This window comes from Equus quagga, chromosome 14 (genome assembly GCF_021613505.1).
Source record: "Equus quagga isolate Etosha38 chromosome 14, UCLA_HA_Equagga_1.0, whole genome shotgun sequence".
Classification (NCBI taxonomy): Eukaryota; Metazoa; Chordata; class Mammalia; order Perissodactyla; family Equidae; genus Equus; species Equus quagga.
The window spans coordinates 9,730,494-9,753,167 of NC_060280.1; the positions used below are offsets into that span (position 1 = coordinate 9,730,494).

At 43.6% G+C, this 22,674-nt stretch overlaps 1 protein-coding gene across 1 annotated transcript in view; it reads right to left on the bottom strand.

Moving 5' to 3' along the window:
- Positions 1-22,674, bottom strand: part of NELL1 (neural EGFL like 1) — a 750,986-nt gene that overhangs the window by 384,760 nt on the left and 343,552 nt on the right. Inside the window, exon 13 of the mRNA XM_046685488.1 lies at positions 3,282-3,407. Within this exon, the coding sequence (XP_046541444.1) occupies positions 3,282-3,407 (126 nt within the window). The remainder of the gene's footprint in view (positions 1-3,281; positions 3,408-22,674) is intronic.

Consider the following 22,674-nt stretch of genomic DNA (forward strand, 5'->3'; position numbering starts at 1 on the left):
GAGAAAGCGGGCCAGGGCAGAGCTCTGTGGCCATCTGATTTTTACAGTGTCAGCAGAGGAAGAACAGCTAGGGACACGGGGCAGGAGTGGCCAGTGAGAGAGAAGGAAAATCAGGAAATATGATGTCTCAAATGTCAAGAAAAAAATGTGTCTAAAAGACGAAGGTGGAGCGAGCTCTGCTAAATGCTGCCGAGAGGTCACGGAAGATAGGATTTAGCAAATGTTGCTGACTTGATAAAGTTTGTCTCTGTGGAATGGTGAGTATGGAAGCCTTATTGGACGGGGTTGAGGGGGTTGAGGAGGGCAGGTGAAGTTGATGCGGGGTCGGTGAGCCGAGGAGTCGAAAGAAAGCTTTCTTGGACTCTCAAGGTCTGGCAGTGGTGCTCTTTTATTTAGAGAATAGTACAGAATAGCTTGGGGACAGGACCCATGGGCAGCGAAGAGCTGCAGGCATGGGGACAGGACCCATGGGCAGTGAAGAGCTGTTGCTGCTGCTGCATGGGGACAGGACCCATGGGCAGTCAGAGCTCCTGCTGCTGCCGCATGGGGACAGGACCCATGGGCAGTCAGAGCTCCTGCTGCTGCCACATGGGGACAGGACCCATGGGCAGTCAGAGCTCCTGCTGCTGCCCCGAGTTGAGGGTTAGAGCTAAATTTTATAAGTCATGGGTACGTGACTTATTTTTACTGGTAAAAGAAAAGATGATGTAAAAAGTCATTAAATGATTTCAGTGCAGATGGGGTCTGGTTATTGTGCGGTCATATAACTTTAGATACGAATCTGGTCATATAGAGCGGCATGTAGGGGAGGATGCCCTGGGCTTCTCTCCCTGGGGCAGCCTTAATTCATACTATAAAAAAATCCACCGGGTCATATAGTTTGGCATGTACACCAGGTCGCCTTGGGCTTCTCTAGCTGGGGCAGCCTTAATCCACATCAAGGTGAGTACACGTAAATGAGAAGAACAGCCACAGACAATGAAATTAAGAAGCTCTGCTATGAACAGAAGCAGAAAAATGGAGCAGTAAGTGAGAAGGAATCTGGGACCAAAGGAAGATTTTTTTTAAAGAAAAAAAGCTTACTCACAATTCTATGACTGTGGAAGTCCAAAGCCCTCATGGAGACTTCTGACATCCCTGGGAGGAGGCTGTGTGACAGCGATGCACGTGTGTTTAAGTGTATGTTGGGGGGCAGGATAAGGGATAGGAATGGGTACTTTGCAATGGTTACCTCCACCTCCGAGGTCTCAATGCCCTATACACACGTGCACCATTTCTGTCGTCCACCATGTTAACACACCACTGGATTGGGGGCGGGGGAGGGTCTCACCCAGCATTCACGATGGGTAGACTTTGCAAAGGTTTGAGTGTCATGAGGAAGACTTGCAATGCCCACTGCATAGCAAAACAACGAAAACACCTATGTTAAAGATTCCCACCCTTCAAAGTCCTCTCAGCCACCCTTCCCCTGGGGGGTTTTCACCGGCCCTCTGTCCTCCACAGCACCCAGCCTTCTCTTCTCTGGCTGGCTCCTCTCTCATCCCTCTTGCTTTTCTCTCTTTTCTTCTAACTTTTCTGTTCCCTCTCAGACAAAATACAAACACACAAGCAAAACACAAGGTTTGTGTGTGCATGTGTGAGCGTGTGTGTGTGCAGATTTTTTCCTGTAGAGGTACACCGTCTGTTTTGGGGGTGGAGAGGAGCACTTGGGGGCCCACTGATACCCGTACCCTTGCCTTTCAGTCCAAACAACACAGTGGTCTTTCTAAAAGTAATTCTGGAGCCAGTTCTTAAAATCATACATCTTCTGTTTTGTTCCATATATAAACCACCAGGCCAAGCATCTGAACTCAACATGCTGTCAGCAAACACCAGCTCTTGCCTCCCCGCTCAGGGAAAGAGTAAGAGCAGAGGCGGGATTCTGATATAATTCCAACACAGCAGGACCGTCATCAAGGTTTACTGAGTTGCATGATACGGTGCTGTTGTTTTGGGAGGATATTCACTGGTTTCTTCTAATCTTAGGGTCAAAGTAGTCAAGACCTGGATTTACTATTAAGGGCAAATAGTCATCTGTCACATCACAGATTTTTAAATCGTGCTTGTTTACAGGTCCAAAGGAGTTCTGCCCCCTTAAAATGTCTAGATCTCAGCATGCTATGTTTATACAATCTCTCTCTTTTTTCTCTAAGAATTTTAATTACAATATGCAAAACACAGATAAATGAGATTTGGCCTTCTGTGGCCGCCAGAACCTTGCATCAGTCTGAGATTGCCATCCCCTTAGTTGAAGAACAGTAACGTAGAAACATACAATAATCGATGGCAAAGGTATTGGACATACGACCATGCATTCCTAACTTTTGCAACTTCCTGCACTTCTGAAAAGGTCATTCAGAATAAAATACCTCTTCAAAAGAGTCGCATTCCATTCTGAGTGAAGAATTCACTTTTTACATGCCAATGTTACTAAGACAAAGAGAAATACACAGGCATCAGAGAAAGGTACAACATGACCGAAATCTTGTGTTCAAGGGGCTTTTTTCTTACAGGTTTCACGTTGGTCATTTAAACACATTTGATGAAGAGGAGAAAGACTCAGAATCTTCTACTATCCTTAACCAATTTACCGTTCATGTCTCCATATGCTTCAGTGGAAGTATATTAGAATCCCAAACCAAAGGCCCCCTCAAAGCCAGCACTGCTCACAGGAAGGCACCGATCGCAGTCCCTGGAGCTTCAGGTTAGTACTGATAGCCCCGTAATACAGGAGAAGCGGGGGGGAACTGACACTCAGCATCTTTCAATCACAAGTCTTGACTGGCTCCCATACACCCAATCCCTGTCCACCAGGTAACCCTGCTCTCCCCTCAAATTTAATCCTTGTCTTTCCCATTAGGAACAAAGCCCATTTTCTTATATACAAAAACATTTCATCATGATGGAAGGAAAGTAGTTTGATACTTTTCTATTTTTGGAACTGATGTCTCTAAGTCCCCCAGTGTTACTATAGGCAACTGGGACTTCAATGTCAAATCATACACCCATGCATGCATGCACGCACACACACACGGGCAGAAATACTGGGAGTGGAAATAAATTATGCAGACAAAATTTCTTTTATGACCACTTTCTTCTCGAAAGGTGAGCATAAAATAATGCAACAGCAGCACTAGTTAGGTAAAAATAGTACTTCGTGCACTTCAAGCTAAACATAACAACACAGATATGGGGCAGAGAAGGGTTGAGTCAGAAAAACAACATTGCTTCTTAATACTCACCTGTACAAGAGAAATCATCCACGCGAATGTATCCCGGGACACAGTCACACCGATATAACCCAGGCAGGTTGACACACACAGTATTGGCACGACAGTAATGCATCTTAGCAGCACACTCATCAATATCTGAAGGAGGAAAAAGAAGCAATATCACGGTTAGTGGAGTGATTGAACCAGAGTGTAATCATCTCACAACGGCATTAGAAAAGGTGAATGCCCATTGAAGCCAAGAGGAAAAGCAAGAGGCAATCAACACAAAAGCTTAAGTGCAAGTTCATCTGGTGCATTAGATCCCACCCTGAGCTGAAAGTATTTCTAGAAAGATGCATGGTGAGACACAACAGTTAAGAACCTAAGGAGTATAAAGACTGAATCTATTATTATTAACTTCTCACCAAGGAGGATGCTTGACTTAAACGTCCAAAATCAAGAAGTTTTGAGTCCAGTGAGTTGATACCAATTAATATTTATTAGGTGTCCACTGTGCATGGTGTAGCTTTTATCAGAGAGATCAAGGGAAGCCAGCCCTTTCTGCTTGTGTATTTTACTAAGACAAGCTTTAATCCATCTGTCACAAAATGGTGGTGCAGCCAGTTTCTCCCATGTTCTACTGTGAATACAGGCAGCAGCTGTTGTCTAATGCAAATTAATGTCTTTTATCTCTTGACCTGGAGATCCATCCTATGTGATAGAATGGGCTGACTCAACAAAAAGATCTTATTCTCTCTAGCAGGGAAGTCAGAGAATTACCTGCTTTCTCATAAGAGTTCATGATAAGAATTAAAATAACCTACAAACTAAAGTACAGAGTTTGGTCTTTTCTGGAGGTGACGTTCTCAAAAATGGCTTTATGTTCATTTACTCAGACTGCTTATGTGTGACGGCCAGGGAGAGGAAGGGATATAAGCACAGCATGGGGATCCAAGATAGGAAATGAGAGTTCTAATTCCGGTTGTGCTAGTCACTAGCCTATGACTTGCATTTAACTACTCTGAGTCCCAGAATCCTCATCAGTTTGTCACAAAAGTCAGTTCTGAATGTACTGCTTTAAATCTTTAAATGACTATCTAATTTAATCTATATGCAATTCCACGGGTGAAGTAAAGCACTGCAATCATTTTAAAGTCTAGAAAATTGAGGCTTAGGGAAGTTAAATATCAGGCACAAGTCATCCTGTTAGGACACACACCCAGGATTTGAACTCAGACGCCAATCTCTTTCTTGCTGTGGCATGTCATGAAAGCACCTTGAAATGATAATTAATCAAATATAGTGTTACAGCTTACCATATTTAGTGAAATATAGCATTACGGTTACATATTTAACACAAATACAGTCTTAGAGTTTAATTATGATCATCATTAAAATCCTAATAGCCCTCATATGCAGAAACTGAAGATAGAAACAGCTACATTGGGTCACAAGAAACCTCATTTATCTATTGCTCTGAAAAGTAAAAGCAGATTGATTTATTTCCTAATAAAACACCCTGTAATAACATCAGATTCTTTTTAGTGCTAAAGATCTGTCAGCTTGTAAATAAAAGTTATTGTGCAGTAACTGAGGTCCCAGAAGGAGACGTGCATTTAGCAAGACTTCCATAACTATGATACAAGAACAAAACACCAGAAATTAGTGAGATAATTCAGGCAATCAACAAAGGGTTCTACCTGCACAATACCACGTGCATTCAAAAATGATCCAAGACAATGCGTAATAAAAATAAATGAACAACAGGAACAGAAAATCTATATAACATGATTACATCAAGCCAGAGTATGGAGGGAACTCTTCCAGGAATTTGAGATAGAACAGTAACTGCACATGAGCATGAGGTGTAATTCAGATCTTTCTGGCAGTCAGGGCATTAGAATTCTTTAACAAGTTGGGTCCCAGCATCACTTAATCATTTTGCTTCACAGAATAGTGGATATCATGAAAGTCAAGAGGAAAAGTGCTTCAGGAAAAAAGTAATGATCACTTGTGTCACCTGCAATTAACTAGTTGAACAAGGGGCTGGCCCGGTGGCGCAGTGGTTAAGTGCGCACGTTCCGCTTCGGCGGCCCGGGGTTCGCCGGTTTGGATCCCGGGTGAGGACATAGCACCACTTGGCAAGCCATGCTGTGGTAGGCGTCCCACATATAAAGTAAAGGAAGATGGGCATGGATGTTAGCTCAGGGCCAGTCTTCCTCAGCAAAAAGAGGAGGATTGGCAGCAGATGTTAGCTCAGGGCTAATCTTCCTCAAAAAAAAAAAAAAAGAAGAAGTTGAACAAGATAAAGACAGAACTAACCACTGGATTTGGTAAGAATAAGTTCACTGCTGACCTTGACTTCATAAGGGTAATTTTGGGAAAGTGGTACAGCAAAGACTCACTGGAATCAATTAAAGAGAGAATGGAAGACGAGGGAGCAGAGACACGAAAACAAGGCAAATCTTTTGAGATATTTTCCCACAAAGAAAAATGGGTTAGCAGCTCCAGCGAAATTTGGTGTTGAGAGCCTTGTTTAAAGATGAAAAAGAGATCACAGCATGTCTGTATGCTGCTGGGAAGGATCCAATATGAGTAAAAAAATGATCATGTAGAAGAGAGAGCAGATCAGGGCAGGAACAGAGGCCTGGAGAGGGCAAGAGGAGCTGAGCTCCAGCACACAAATGGAGCGAATCATCTTCCCAAGAATGAAGCCAAGGGATAAGGCACGAGGTGGAGATCGGTTGGCACATCTGGTGGTGGGAAGATGAAGAGGTTCTCCTTCGCTTGCTTCTATTTTCTCAGTGAAATGAGAGAGAGTAACACTTGAGGAGGAGGAGAGGCGGGAGCATCGGATGTTTAAGGAGAGGGAGAAGGTATTAAATAGTCACGTTAGGAAGAGGGCAAGAATTGACTAGGGCAAGTAGTAGGGTGGCTGAGAAGTCACTTGTGATTTGTGGTCCTAAATGTTAAGTGAGAGCAATCAGCATGGCTATGTGTTTGTCTCCAGTCTCAGTCAGCTACTGGAGGCAAGTACCATTTGGGGTAACTGGGAAGTTAGGTGTAACCAGAGCTGAGTTTTTAGGTGAATAAAATGGGCAAAAAGAGATACAAGGGAACTGAGGAGTAAGGAAAGAGGTGATAACAATGACGTGCCAGGGAACCTCAGCTCTTCAGGAGAGAAAGGAGGACACGAAGAGGGAGGTGGACGGTTGAAATGGATTGGACATCATGGTGGACACTGTGCTGCACTGCCCAGATCTCTCTTCAGAACTAAAGGACCTAATCCCCCAGCTAATGGGAGTACTGCCTGCTAAGGATCTTCAGCTGTTAGCCTTTTAGGGCAATCGTCCTTGGCTGAAGAGAGATGCCTCACCCATAGTCACACTCCCATCCTAAGGGCAACCTACAATGAAGACCGGCTCTGCTTTATTCTAGGTTCAGAGCACTCAATGGGATTGACCTGACTTCTCCCTCTGCCCAAACTGGCGTGCTTTCCTTCCCCGAGAGGCGTTCATCCCCATAGCACTCCCTAATAAAACTTCCTGCATGCCTGTGTCTATCTCAGAGTTTGCTTCCTGGGGAAACTAAGCTGCAGCAGGAATCCTGGTGGAGGCAAGGAATCATTACCAGGAGGGTACTAGAGTGTGAGCTGGAAAGCTTGGAGATGCAGTTATAGAGTGGTGGGCTTGACATTAAGATTTTGGAGGTGATTCAGTTATTGTTGATTACAAGGTCCTGCATATGATTGTGAAAGAGTGGAAGAATAGACCATTGTAAGTGAGAGGTTGGGAACACCACGAGAAGCCAGGCATTGGAGGGGGTTAGTTGGCATTAGTGTTGTTCATCAAATATTACCAGTTTTCCTCCTCCTGGGCCCATAGCACAATTGTACTTCCCCATCCTGTTCAAAGTCAGGCGTGGCCATATGACTGACCAAGAAACCTGAGCAGAAGAGTATACCCCTAGGTGGAAAGATTAAGAGCCAGCATCTGGCTTAACACCTTTTCTTCTTCCTGCCGTGGAAATCCTGGAAGCACAGAGATGGAGACTCTTTAAGCCTGGGTCCCTGAGTGAAGACCAGGCCACCAGACAAGCATAATGAACATTTGCATGAGCTGGAGATACACTTTTATTAATTGACGCCATTGAGCCTACGTGACTAGTACAGAGGGTGACTATGAAGCATCGGAGAGGAGGAAATTAAGCTGGATCTTGAATAGGAATTCACCAGGAGAGAACGCAGGTGGAGCAACAGAAGGAAAATGATAGAGGCTAAACTTTCTTTTCTCGGCAGAGTTAGGAAGGGAGAGAATCATTTAGTTGTGTACATTCAAAGAACACTAATTAGCCCTTTACTAACCCCTGAGGCAGAGTGATGAACAAAATGCCATCATGGACCTCACAGCCTGGCAAGACATTGAGCGAAACTTCTAAGTTCTACCAAGAACGTGAGATCTTTTACCAGGGGATCTGACCTAGTCTGAGAGGGCCAGAGGAGGATTCCCTATGGAAGCGATGTTTCATCCGAGACATGAAATAGAAGCGAAACAGGTAAAGGGGAGAGGAACAACATCCCAGACAGAGATGAATGCTTGGGAAGACTTAGTTAGAAGGAGGCAATAAGCTCAGGCCACATCCCGCTGGGCCTTGCAGGCCATGTGAAGGAGTCTGGACTTTAATCAGGGTAGTGACCAGAAATCCAATTCCTGTTTTCAAAATATCACTCAGCTGTACTGAAGAGAATGGATTGGAGCACGGCAAGCTGAAGGCTAAATCACGTTGGTGTTTTACTCACAGAGATGCAGCCACACTGACTCCATCTCATTCTGCTAGGATGCTCGGCCATTCTTTAAGATGAGAAACTACTCAGGACTTGCCTTAGAGGCAGTTCAATCTTCAGCCCATGGGCCACAGCTGCCACCCAGGCTGTTGACTACAAGGAATGTTTCCCTGTCATGGACCCTTGTCAGCTCCTCCCAGAGAGAACCTCCTGGCTCATTTCCCTTAGGCGACCAGATAACTGCTGAGAGGTATCTGCCGCATCTAGATTTGAAGGCGTTACTTGGCTATGACAAGCTTATTTTCATTCAAACAGTCAAGTCATCTCCTTGGTTCTAGGATTCCGAGGACCTGAATAAAAATATTTTCAAAAATTGGACAAGGGGATGGTTAGAAAACCCCGCTGAGAATTTCCCTATACATAGGTTTATCCAGCGCTACACGAGTCACCCAGGACCCCATGGCCAGACATCCCTGCTGCTCTGCTGATGTGTCTTTGAGTAGGTTTTGTTTTCAATTCGTATCATTGGTCATTTCAGCTCTTGCATATCTAATAATTTCCTGGTACCAGTCCAGAAAAAGACAGCACCAAAATAAAGCAGAAAAGTTGACAAATGTACCACAAAATTAAACTGTCACAATCTTATCTTTGTTGTCAACCTCCAGATATAAAAATTACTCCCTGGTATAAATAAGGGGGAGGGGAGGAACGAAAGTAAGGTGTCTAGAGTCATCCAGGGGGGTTTCTTGAGACAAGACAATGGAAGAAAGGAAGGAATTGACAGCTCCCCAGTTTCAGGATGGGAATGGAGGATGGAGTGGCAACTCATGTGCCAAAGAAAGATTGCCTCTCCAACCTCAGAGAAAAGCACAACCCTGAACACAGTTTCAATAGGACTCAAGAGTGCTTCAAAAGCAACCTGATTATAGAGGGGACCAAAGCAGAATTAACATCTTCAGAGAACTGGGATATCCTGAGACAACAGTCTTGAGAGAGAGTGAACAACTGAGATTTTTAAAACAAGTCCAGGACAAAGGCTGCTTTTTGTTCACAGATAAAAAATTCTGAAAGGCAATGGATAATTACCAAAAAAACCAGAACTCCCTAATGAAAGAAGGAATTGATGCTCAGAAGAAACTGAGCGGGCCCAAAGCAGTGCGGATTCCAATCACAGCCCTGAAAAGCCATCTGACCTCTGCCCAGCTGGTACCAGTGCTCTGCCTGAAGCAGCCCCCTCTCAAACAATGGGCTCTTCCAAGGTGACATTCACGCAAAAGCAGGGAGGCAAGAAGAGGCTACGCCTGAGGCTCAGCCACAAGGTGGAAGTTGAACACACTCAAGAGTCCAGGCCCAAGCTAACCGTCTGAATCAGTCTTGGAAGCTTTCCTAAGAAGAACCACAGTTAACCTGACTACTGGAAGGATGACTGGATAAAAAAAATACACCATTAGGCACAGGGTGATACCAAGATGCATAAGAGACTAACGATATGCAACCTCTAGGGTGAATTAGGAACAGCCCCTGGTTAATACTCAGCAAGTATCTGCCATTTCTACATATCAGACATGATGCTAGGTACTCTCCGGGCAGCATCTCACCACTCCGTTTATTCCTCCTGACTACGGTAGGAGGTAGGTATCCCCAGGTCATGAGGAGGAAACTGAGGCTTAGAGATTATTAGGTCACTTGCCCCAGGCATAAAGCCAGTAAGCCTAAAAGCCTGGGTTTGAATCCACACAGTCTGGCTTCAGGGTTGGCACTGTTCTCACTGTGCCAGATCAATAACATTTCACTCCTCTGACTACGTTAGGTACGTCTGATGCTGCCACGAAGTGCATGGAAACAAGCAGAGCTCCAGATTCCACGTCCGTGTGCAATGCTGTTCAGGCATTTGTTCTGGTATTACACTGTCTGTAAAAATAGCAATGCTACACTGTGCATCACTGCTTCTCTGGCTCTTTTAAATCAATCCTAACACTTTCACACTTTAGGCGCCAGTGACCTGGGACCCCAAAATAAGTAGCAGAATTCTGCACCCAGCTGGAACCCCCAGCTTGATACAGTCTCTACTCCGGTTGCTTAAGACTATCGAGTGCCTCCTATAGGATTAGAAACTAGAGACAAAAAGGCCTGGGTTTTTTATTAAATATTGTTAGAGAAACATCTCTAAACCCCACTGCAGTATATATCAGCTGCAGCATAACGGGGCTCAAATTGCGATTCATTCGTATAGATTGCTTGTCACCTATGAAATATTAGAGCTCATCTTCTGGTGGTCTTTTGAGGTAATAAAAATACATGATTTATGTCCCTCCCCAGGATGGTGAATTAGTTTGTTTTCATTTTAAAAGGTATACTGATAGACTTTAAAATGAAACTTGATGTGGCACAATGATTCTTCATGTATCACCAGCCTCCGCCTGCATACGAGAGCTCCGAGCAGACACACACCCGACTGTGGCATCATCGTCATGAAATGAGAGTGCAGGGTCTGGGGAGTGGAGAGAGAAGCAAAGGCAAAGAATTCTCATAAAATGATGTGACCTCCTCAGACTTGTTCATAGAATTTGCTAGATAAAGGCAACCCAGGGAGGGCTAGACCCGGGGGTTGGGGCAGAAATTATGCCCCACTTCCTGTGCACATTGAAAAAGGAAACAGGGGAAAGAATGCCAATATTTATGGAGACTGTGCTCTGTGCCAAGCACTGTGGGCATCTCCTCATTCCCAACCATCCCATGGACTGGCATCAGAAACTAAATGTAGGGTACCTAGGATTCCAACCCAGATCTCTGTGACTCCAAGGAGAATATGCATTCCACTGACTGCTGGACCAACAGCACTGGATTGGCAGTCATGAGTCAGGCTCTATTCCTGCTTTTCCAGTTAGCTAACTGTAGCACTGGGCAAGTCACTTCTCTTCTCTGGACCTCAGTTTTCCCATCTATAAAATGTGGGGGTTGGACCAGAGAGCATCTAACGACCCCCTTCGTTCTAAAGCTCTTGACACATTCAACTGTGTCTGTCCACTCATCGTAAAAGCCTGCCCCTGAGACAGTTTCTCTTGGGCCACCCCCCGGACCTCCAGTTTTGAGGAGCTTGCAGATGTCCCACATGCCTTTTCCCCCCAAGACAAAAGTCCTGGAAAATACTGTTAAGATGACCTGAGCCTTCACACTGTTCCTTGATACTTATGTCAACTGAGATGGCATCTCCCCCGAAGCTGAAGAGCAGCTAGGACTAACCAACAGATACTCACACAAAATTGTGTCTCTAGGCAGGTTCTCCATGGACTAGGATGATAATTTGCAGAGCAATTCTACCAGACTTTAGTCTTGAATTTTCAGAAATCATGATTTATAAAATATATGGTGGCATTGGCCAGTCATTTGTTACATTAGAGCTATCAGTACTCTCCATCTGTGTCACACTGGATATTTTTTAAAAGTGAAGGCCTATGTGTTCTCTGATTTAAACTTACAAAAATCTAGTGAGGCAGACAAGATGTGAATTATTATGCTCTTTTTCAGATGAGAAAATAAAAGCCCAGAAAAGAAGTCTGACTTGCCCAAAGGCACACAGATAATCATCGAGTTGGTAACAAAATCATGGTCTTCTAGCTCTGGAATTAGTGTTTCATCCAATGTTCTGTGCTTCTCTCTAATTACAGTTTTCTTCCTAAAGCAAGGGGAGAAAAATCAAACACCCACAGAATCTAGGAATATAAACCAAATGCCTATAGAAGCCAGGGAGAAGATATACATGCAAAATATGTCCCGTCCACAAAGAAATAAGGTGTCTCTTATTTTTCTTAAAACATAAACATCTCTCTCTCTCACCTTCGCTCCCTCCTCTTCTCTCTCCCTCTCTCTCCCTCTCCCTGCCTCACCCTGTCCTTCCCTCACTCTCTCTCTCTTTCATTTTCCTGTTTCCAAGGACAAGAAATGGTTTTCTCTTATAAGGCAAAAACCACAGAGCAAGGGCAATGATACCTGGACAGGGACACTGAACCTCAGTGGTAGAAAGACAATAGGAAGAGTATGAATTGTGGAAAATTAGAGTTCTAGTCAAATAATCCATGAGAGAGTAATAAGAGACATCATTTATGTAGCACTTCCTATGTGCTGGGCACAGTTTTAAGCACTTTACATGCACTAACTCATTTAATACAAAAGCTCTATGAGGTATACACTGTAATCATCCTCACATTACAGATGAGAAATAAGAGGCATAGAAATGCACAGTGCATGATCGAGGGTCACACCACCAGGCGAAGGACCTAGACTGCCAGGATACAAATTCAGGCAGCACAGCTCCAGAGTCTGCACTCTCCACTCTGCGGTACTGCCTCTCAGGCACTGTGGGCTAGATCTCTGATCTTTCTAAAGAAGTTTCATACCCTAGCACTAATTTAATTTTTTAAAGTATTGGCTCCATTTTCTTCCAAATATTTTGAACCAAGTAACATATACCTACCTACTGGATTCAATCCATGGATGTCTGTGCCTTAAAGCATGCTATCATATGGAGCTTTAGTGGGCAGAAAGAGAGAGGAAAGGACGGAAGGGAGAAAGGAAGGAGGAGAATAAGGGAAGAGGGAAGGAGGGAGGGAGGGAGGGAGGGAGGTGGAGGAGGAAGGAAGAAAGACAAGAAGGAAGGAAGAAAAGAAGGGAGAGGAGGAAAGGGAAGGGAGAGGACAGGAAGGGAAGAGAATTGAAGGCAAAGAAAAGACAAAGAAGAGAAAAGAGAAAAAGGAAAGACAGCCTAAGAAGGTGCCCAGATAATGTCTATGGAATGAATTGGGTCCCTCAGCCCCAAATTCACATGTCGAAGCCCTAACCCCACAGTCTGATGCTGTTGAGAGATGGCACCTTTGGGGGATAACTAAGATAAGGTCACAAGAGTGGTGCCCTCATGATTAGACTAGTGCCCTTACAGAAAGAGCCATGAAAGAGCTTGCTCGCTCTCTCCACCACATGAGGACTGAGGGAGAAGGCAGCCTTCCGCAAGCCAGGAAGAGAGCCTCCACCAGAACTCCGTCACGCTGGCACCCTGACCCCAGACTTCCCGTCTCCAGAATTCTGAGTAAATAAATCCCTGTTGTTTAAGCCACCTAGTCTACTGTATTTTGTAATGGCAGCCCCAGCTGACTAATACAATAACCCTTTAAATTTCTCCCTTGCCTGGTGAAACGGATTTTCACATCAGCTTCCAAGATAAGTGTCAAACAAACATGTTGCCTGCCAGATCAAATATTTGCAGATTAAAAAGTCAAATAAGCTTTTGGTCATTCCATGCATAGTAAAGACATCTTCTTAGACAGGGTTAAATACATCATAAGGTAGAAGTTAGATTGTTGGATTTCTGACATTTTAAAAGTACTTCCCTATATAGCTATGCCAGATATTTGGAAATTCATGCTAAGATGTTTTTTCCCTGCTGGCTGAATTTCAGAATCAAATACTGTCACAAAGTACCACATCTCTTTGTGCCATTGGGACTCACAGCAGACCGATTTTTTGCTGACATTGAAAAGCACTGTGAGACACCACCCTATCACTTTTTCCCCAGCCTGGCATTTCTGACCTTCCAGAGTGTCCATAAACTGATGCTGAGTGTCTGCCAGGAAAGAAGCACACTGAGTGACGGGTGATTAATTCAGTTTTGACTTCAGGCTGTGCCCCAGCCTATCTGAATCTATCAGTGTCTGCACTCTACTTCAGCCAACGTACCAACAAAATCAATGAGTGCTTCTAGAAAAGTCCAAGAGTTCCTCATGAATTGTGAGTCAGTTGGACTAACCAAAGAACACACTGGAAATGTGGAAGCTACAAAGGTCTCTCGTCTTCCCTACAAGTAGGAAAGGAAACTCAAGATGTATGGAAAGACTGCTGGACTCCATAGGCAGTAAAGATCCCAAAGGTCAGTGGGATGTGGTCCCTGTCTTCTGGCTTTTATGCTAAGTGAAAAAAGCCAGACCGTACGGAACCTGTCCTAATCCAGGAGAGAAGCAGTCCCATGAACACGAACCTTGTTAGTGCAATCCGAGTTCTATCAGAAAATGAAGTGGCTAATTCCACCAAAGGGGACTGGGGAAGGATTCACCCAGATGATACTTGTTTTGAGTCTTGAGAAGTCAAGCAGATGCCTTCATAACATGCTGATGGCCTTCCCTTATCAAGCTGATTGAATTGAGTAGCAATTCTTTTATTTTTCCCCCAGCTTTACTGAGATATAATCGACATATAATACTGTATAAATTTAAAGTGTACATATAAATTTGATACAATTATATATTGAAAAATGATTACCACCATAGCCTCTGCTAACACCTCCATCGCGTCACATATCTAACACCATCTCTTTTTTTGTGATGCAAACATTTAAGATCTACTCTCTTAGCAACTTCTAAATATATAATACAGTATTAATGGCTATAATCACTATGCTGTACACTAGATCCCCAGAAATTATTCATCTTATAACTGGAAGTTTGTACTCTTTGACCATCAGCAAATTAATGGATAAAAATGTGATACACACACACATATATACACACAATGGAATATCATTCAGCCACGAGAAAGAAATCCTACCATCTGTGACGACATGAATGGACACTGAGGGCATCCTGCTAAGTGAGATGAGTCAGACAGAGAAAGACTAATACTGTATGATATCACTTATATGTGGAATCTAAACAAGCCAAACTCATAGACATGGAGACTAGAATGGTGGTCACCAAGGGCTGGGGGGTGTGGGAAATGGGGAGATGCTGGGCTGATATTCTTTTGTTTTACCAAGATAAAGGAAAGTCAGCAGAAAGTGCATGAGACGGGAGAGTACAATACCACCAGTGAAGCCGTCTACAGCATCTACCTCTGACTGTAACTATTCTTTATAATACCAGGTAGCACATACTGATCACTCCTTTGTGCCAAGCAGAGTTTCAAGCACTTTGGATGTATTAATTCATTTCATCTTCACAAGTACCATATAGGGATATATACATTAACATCTTTATTTTATGGAGGCGCAAGAGGTGAATCAGACAGAAGATCACTTCAGGCAATCTGACCCCTGGCATCTACTCTCTTCTGCCTCTCTACAAGGCTACCTTAGCTTCCCCCTTCTCAATAAGAATACCCACCTTCCTTGGTTAACTAAATAGCAATTTCCTGCAGTCACCTGGTCAAATTATTTATTCACCACTTTCTGCACTCAGTCAAAATAAAGTGCACAGGCTATAATCTTTTAAAAATAAGTGTTTTGGTGCCAGAGGTTTAGATCTGATTCACTACAGCGTCAAATTAACCAGTGATTAAACACCAGACTCTGAATTACACAAACAAACAGGGGCCTGTGGACCTAGGAGCAAGTAGTTAATGAACACAACCCGGGTTCCATAAAACCAGTCCCTGTGTGCCACCACCTGTATGATGAATGACGATCAGCTGCATGTGCTCGAGAAGGGAGCTACTTCACTGGGTATTTCCCCACGTGGAGCGACTCCTCAGATAAAAATAATCTTCTTGAACTGAAATCAACATTATTCCCAATTCCAAATTCTTACACATCTGACTAAATCCATGTATTCTAATATGAAAACCAAAATCATAAAATGTTTAAGTTAGTCCTTAAAAATCACCAAGTCCAGACTCCCATGCACTGTGATTGTTGAGAAAATATAAAAATTAATGAATGGCGAGAAAAGAGAAAAAATAAATACAGAATAATGACTAATAATCCACTTTCCTCTGAAAATGCAATCCAAAGATGGAACGGAAAACATTGTTCAAAAGGTGGGAAATGGAAGAGACTCTGGTTTCCACACTGTCCATCGGATTTTAAACTATTTTTTAAATGGAAAGACCCTTTTAAAAATAACTTAAAGCTAGCATTTATATAGTACTTAACTAAGTGCCAGATACTGTCCAACATACATTAACCCATTTAATCCCGATAACCCTTCGAAGTAGGTACTGTGTTTTAGCGCCTCAAGTCTACAGATGAGGAAATCGAGGCAGCAAGGAGAGACTAAGCAACTTGCCCAAGGTCACACACCGAGAAAGATGCAGAGCTAGAAGTCAAGGCCAGGCAGGCCCGGCTCCCAGGGTGGAGCTTTAATCTCCACGCCACACACTCCCAACCAGAGTAGTATCACCTGCAATGGGGTGAAAAACTGGCACTTGGGAGAGGTAAAAAGTCTTAGATATTACAAAAGTTTGTGATGCTCCAAAGGGCCACAGTACATGAACAGATATATATATAGAGAGAGAGAATATCTGTGGTATTAAAATTTCATGGGAGCGTGATTAGGAAGAAATGTCTAAAAGATATCTTAGGAGGTTGATAAAGAAAAAATGGTTAAGAAACATTGCTTTATACTGAACTGCCTGCATTTGGAATAACATCTAACTTAGAAGCCCAATATATAAAATAGAATTAAGTACTACATCAAACTTAAAAGCTTTTGTACAGCAACGGAAACCATCAATAAAATGAAAAGGCAACCTACAGAAGGAATAAAATATTCACAAATCATATAGCTGATAAAGGGTTAATACCCAAAATACGTAAAGAACTCAACATCTCAATAGAAAAAAAAATCCCGTTAAAAAATGGGCAGAGGATCTGAATAGATATTCTTCCAAAGACGACATACAAATGGCCAACAGGTACAGGAAAAGATGTTCAACATCATTAATCATAAGGGAAATGCAAGTCAAAACCACAATAAGATATCATCTCACACCTGTCAGAATGGCTATTACCAAAAATATGAGAAATAAGTGTTGGTGAGGAGGTGGAGAAAAGAGAACACTTGTGTACTGTTGGTGGGAATGTAAATTGGTGTAATCACTATGGAAAACAGTATGAAGTTTCCTAAAAAAATTAAAAATAGAAGTACCATATGATCCAGCAATTCCACTTCTGGGTACTTACAAAAAGAAAACAAAAACACTAACTCAGAAAGGTATATGCACCCCCATGTTCATTGTAGGATTATTTACAATAGCCAAGACATAGAAACAACCTAAGTATCCACTGACAAATGAATGGATAAAGAAAATGTGCTATATATACCCAAGGGAATATTATTCAGCCCTAAAAAGAAGGAAATCCTGCCATTTACAACAACTTGGATGACCTTTTTGGGTCATTATGCTGAGAGAAATAAGTCAGAAAAAAAAACAACTCATAGATAGAGCAGATTGGCAGGTGCCAGAAGCAGAGGGTGGGCAAAATAGGTAAACGTGGTCAAAAGGTACAAACACCCAGTTATAAGACTAATAACTCCTGAAGATGTAATGTACAGCATGGTGACTACAGTTAATAATATTGCATTGCAAAAAAAAAAAAGAAAAAAAAGAATTAAGCAGAGCCACTGTGGTAAAGAACCACCGCACTCATGTGATTGGGAGGAAAAGGAAAAAGAAGAACCTGCCTTTTAGCTACTGTGAACAATGCTGCAATGGACACTGGTGTACAGCATCTCTCCAAGTCTCTGCTTTCAGTTCCTTTAGGTAGGTATCTAGGGATGGAACTGTGGGGCCATATGGTAATTTGACGCTCAGGTTTTTGAGGAACTACCAAACCATTTTCCACTGTGGGTGTACTGTAGATTAGAGGTTTCCAGGGGCTGGAAAGAGGGAGGAGGGGGGACGGAGGAGGGAGGAGGGGGAAGGGAGGAAAGGGCAGTTACTGCTTAATGATTACAGGGTTTCTGTGGGGCCATAAAAAAGTTTTGAAAATAGAAAGTGATGATGGTTACACGACGTCATGAATGTAACTAATGCCACTGAATACACACTTAAAAATGGCTAAAATGGCATATTTTATGTTACATACATACTTTACCACAATTTTTAAAGTAATGTGATACATCAAAAACCACTTATTTGTACACTTTAAATCAGTGAATTTCTGGTATGTGAGTTATATCTCAATAAAGCTGTTTATATAAAAGGAGGGGGAACAATCTCCAGCCTGTATTTCTCCTTTCTCAGAGGAGAAGAAACAGGTATCCCCCTGAGCAGCTGAATGTCACACAGCTAGAGAGGAAAAAGTGGGGCCGAGCTCAGTAACTTCTCAGCTTTACTACTACTGCTCAGTGTTACCCTGGGAAAGCGACCTGAGGCCTCTGTGTGTGGGTTGCCACGTCCGAGAAACCCAGGGGGGTTGTGAAGATGCAAGGAGACAGCTTGCATTGCACACATGTGTACCTCGTACAGTGTCTCGGGCCTCAATAAACATCTTTGGCTGCATCTTCTCACTTTTTCGGTTCAAAGCCATTCTGGACTTGTTGGCAGGTCTTGCTCACCTCTCTAGCTGGCATGCGGACCCAAGAAAAAGCCAGTACCTCCTCAAGTTAGTATCCTCTGCCTGTCAGTGACTCCCCCACTGGGCCAGCCGATGGCCCTTGACTTGTTCCTTCACAAGACGAGAAGAGGAAGCCGCTCTCTCCTTCCTCACCCTGCAGCCCCCGGCCAGCAACAGCAGAGCGGCCACCTCCTGCTCTGGCAAACAGGCTTTTCTTTTCCTCGGAGCCCAGCTGTGTTTTCTTGGACTATGTGAGGGCACGACAGTTGACCTGTTGTGTGTGTGTGTGTGTGTGTGTGTGTGTGTGAGGGGGGTTGTTCTGTAACATCTTTGTGCAATAAATTATGAAGGAAATTAAAATGCCTAAGTTTTAAAAACTCAGAATTTACACCTTTTGAGTGGAAACTTTCTTTAGGAGTGGCAAAATAAAAGAGAAGAGTCTCAAATAAATAAAAGGCTGATAACAAAGATGAATTAGTCTTCCAACCTTAGGTAAATAACACCCATGACATAATAATAATCATCATAATAATAGCAGCATTCCCTCGAGGTTAGAAAATGCTGAGATCCCTCCTTTTAGACAGACACTGAGGTCTAATTCAGAGACATGCCTTAATCACAAAGAAATTTTAGAATTTTAAATATACTCCCCTCCACAGAACAGAGAAAGAGAGACAAGAAAAGAGGGATGGAGAGGGAATTGGAAGATATTGATTATCAAATGCTTATCTAAAAAAAATTTACTGGGGAAAAAAGCTGAAAGAAGAAAAAGGGGCCAGAGGTCAATCAATGACAGCCCCTCATCCTCAGGATCTTACACACCGATGCACCTGGAGCATCTAATTCCAGGTGAAGATTCTTTTGCCAAGTGGTACCATCAGGGCATCAGCAATTACCCCGGTCTCTCCAAGGAGTGCTGCACTATTTGGGGCGGGACAGAGCCCAGTGGGTGTTCTCACTACGGGTCCTGAGGGCGAGAGAGCTTACCTAGGCCCAAGCCTGGCCCTTGGATGCTCGCCCTGCTCTCAGGAGCTCAGTGAGTCAGGAACCATGCTGGGTGATGGGGTCACAGAGACGAGGCCAGCCTGGCCCTGACTTCCACAGTGAACAGGGGAGACAGAGGCATAAACAAAGAAGAACACTCAAGTTGAAGGCACTTTGGAGGAACTACGCCTGGACCAGTCAGAAGGAAGGAGTGAACAATTCTATCTAGCGAAGGGCATGACACGAGCTGTCATAAAAGATGAAGAAATGTTCCCAAGATTGATAAGGGAGAAGGTAAGGAACGTGAATGTGGCTTCACAGATTGAAAAGTGGTGAACGAAGCAGAGAGAACACAGGAAAGCAAGAGGAAGGTGAGCATGGGTCAGGTCAAGGCAGCCTTGAATGGCACGCTAAGGACGTGCACTTCGTTTCTGAGGTCAATGGGGATACATGCACTACATGAAAATACAAGCTGCTTGAGGGCAGGAATTTGGGGGGAGGGGGAATTTAAACATTTTTATTTCATTCTTAAAGAAAACACTAATAAGATACATGCATCTGTTGAGAGATATTTGACTGCCTAGTTCATTATTGTGTATCTGTAAATGAATGAATAAATTAATGTAGAATTATTAAAGTGTTTTAAAGCTAGGCAGTGACATGATCACTGATGCATTTTTAAAAGATCATTCTGGAAGCACATTCAGGGTGGATCTGACAGGAGAGCATTGGTGGCCACATTAAGAAGAGTACCAAAGGGCTGGCCCAGTAGCATAATGGTTAAGTTCACACGCTCCACTTCAGTGGCCTGGGGTTTGTGGGTTCGGATTCTGGATGCAGACCTACACACTGCTCATCAAACCATACTGTGGCAGCACCCCACATATAAAATAAAGGAAGATGGGCACAGATGTTACCTCAGGGCCACTCTTCTTCTCCAAAGAAAAGAAAAAACCAGCACCAGTAGAATGAGGGTAGAAGTCTGGCTGCAGTGGGTTAATAAGTGGAGTGGAAGTGCGTGTGAGCTTGTGGCTGAAAGATCCTAGCTAGAAATGGGAGCCTATGATTTTAAGCATAGAAGAGTTAAGTGATGGCAAAGTCAAGAGCATCATAAAGTGGTATGAGAGTGAAGATGACTGTGGTCCCAAGGATAAAAGTCCTCAAGGCTGGACTTTTGTCCAGAATGATGGCACGGCTGAGCATGGAGATGAAGCCTGAGCAGTTAGATACCAAGACCTCAATGAACGACAGGGACTGTCCAGGAGATTTGTCACTGACAGCAGCTAGAAGGGATAACAGGTGTTATGAGCAGATGGCTGGGACTTCAAAAGAGAAAAGTTTTGTATGAGGAAGGAAGAAATTACTCTAGATGCAGCAAAGCTGTCTTTGGAGAAGTCAATACCATCTCTGGGCTCCAAGGGACATTGGGTGTTCGAGAAAATGCAGTCTTCAATCAGAGAGCTGTAAGAGAGCTGCATCCCCAGAGGAATTCAAGGAGGAGAAGAGATGAAGAAGCATTCTACAAAGAGTCGTTTATAAGGCCGCAAGAGTTCTGGAGAACACAAAACAGTGGGAGGGAAAAGAAGTCAGAAAGAAGAATCAGCTCAAAGGACACACACAAAATAGGATTAGATGCATAGTCTAGAAGAAGACAAGTGATAAGAAGGTCGCCAGTTTAGGTAGTGAGTTAAGCCAACAGAAATGGGAGGCAGTGTGGCTCCAGCAGGCCCAGGGGATCATCCCAGGCAAGACCAAAGATCTGATGAAGCTGCTCAGTTGACAAATACAGCCTTTTCTGGGGGACCAAACTGAATGCTAGAGAGTTCCTTTTTGGCCAAAGAAGAGGCAGAACTAGTGGTGACTGCATCATCATAACTAAATCAACCCCCAAGAGAACCCTGCCCAGGTGGTGAAAGATAGCATTTGTGGGTTACAGGGATAACCACGACCATTTGTCATCTGGAGTCTTAAGGTGGCACCCTGCCTTCAGTGGTGGCTGCAGCTGGCTTGAACAGGCTCATGAGAGCTGACTGTGCACATACCTTCCCCAACGTCTGTGACTTCACCCCAGCTGCTTGGTGGGAGTATTTAAACCACGGGAATTAACAAACTCTACAAATCAGGCCTCCTGCTCACCTAATCCCCAAACCAACATTAAACATTTACCAGCACAGCACTGCCCGCCTTGCCCTTGTTACTGCATCTCATGGCAAACAAGACGTATGCCTCAGACTCCAGGCTGCCTCTTCTCTACTCTGAGCCCAGCGACCACCCTGAAAGAACTACCTTCCTGCCGGCGCTTCAGCACTGGGTCTGCCCCTCGCTCCTCCTTCACTTTTAGGTACCCTCATCCCAACCTATCCCTGGGCCTGCCAGGTCCCAATTCTCCCAGTGACTCCCCACCACCACGCTCTCCAGCAATCAGGTCTCTGCATGATCCGTATTAACAGTAGATGAGTAGAGATGGATGCAGACTCTCCTTCTGGACCTTGCTATGTACATGACCTTGGACATAGTCATTTTGTCTGTTTCCTTGTCTACGAAGTGGCTGTTTTGTAGAAATACTCTCATTGGATTGTTTGTGAGAATTAATTGATCAAGTAGGTAAGGTGCCTACAGCTCTGCCTGAAATGCAGAAGAGCCTCCATTTTTCTCATTCTTTCTAGGAGGCAGATATTATTTTTATCATCATCATAATCATCATAAGTACACAGTACTTCTGTGTGTACTAAGACACTGTTCTAAGCTCTTTACACATACAAACTCATTTAATCTCACTAGAACTTTATGCAGTAGTACCACTATAAATCCCATTTTTTAGATGGGGAAAACTAAGGCACAGAATAGTTAAGTAACTTGTCTGAGATTATATAGCTAACACCTACTGGAGCCAGGATCCAAAGCCAGGCTGTCAGCTTCAGAGTGCTCCTCTTAACTGCTGAGCTCTCTTCCCAGTCATCCCTACTCTCCCCCATATGGATATTTCTAGTCTGCCTAACTTGCCAATCCAACACAAGTCACCACTGACCAAATCTTGACCTACTGAGTCCTAGTAACAGGCTTGAACCAAGAGAATGATAAACCTATCCAGTAAACATTATGCTTAAACAAACAAAAACACAGACAAGCCACACCTCCTTGGAGGACTCAATGTCACTCCTCCTGCTGTCCCTTCCCCCAGGGGTACTCTACTCACCTGTCCTTTTAGCAAATATATACTCATCACTCAGAGCCCATCCTAAGTTTCATTCCACAAAAAGCCCTGCCTTTCCATCCTCTACCCTTCCACTGGGCCCCCATGGCGCCCTATACATTTTCCTGACTTAGGACCTATC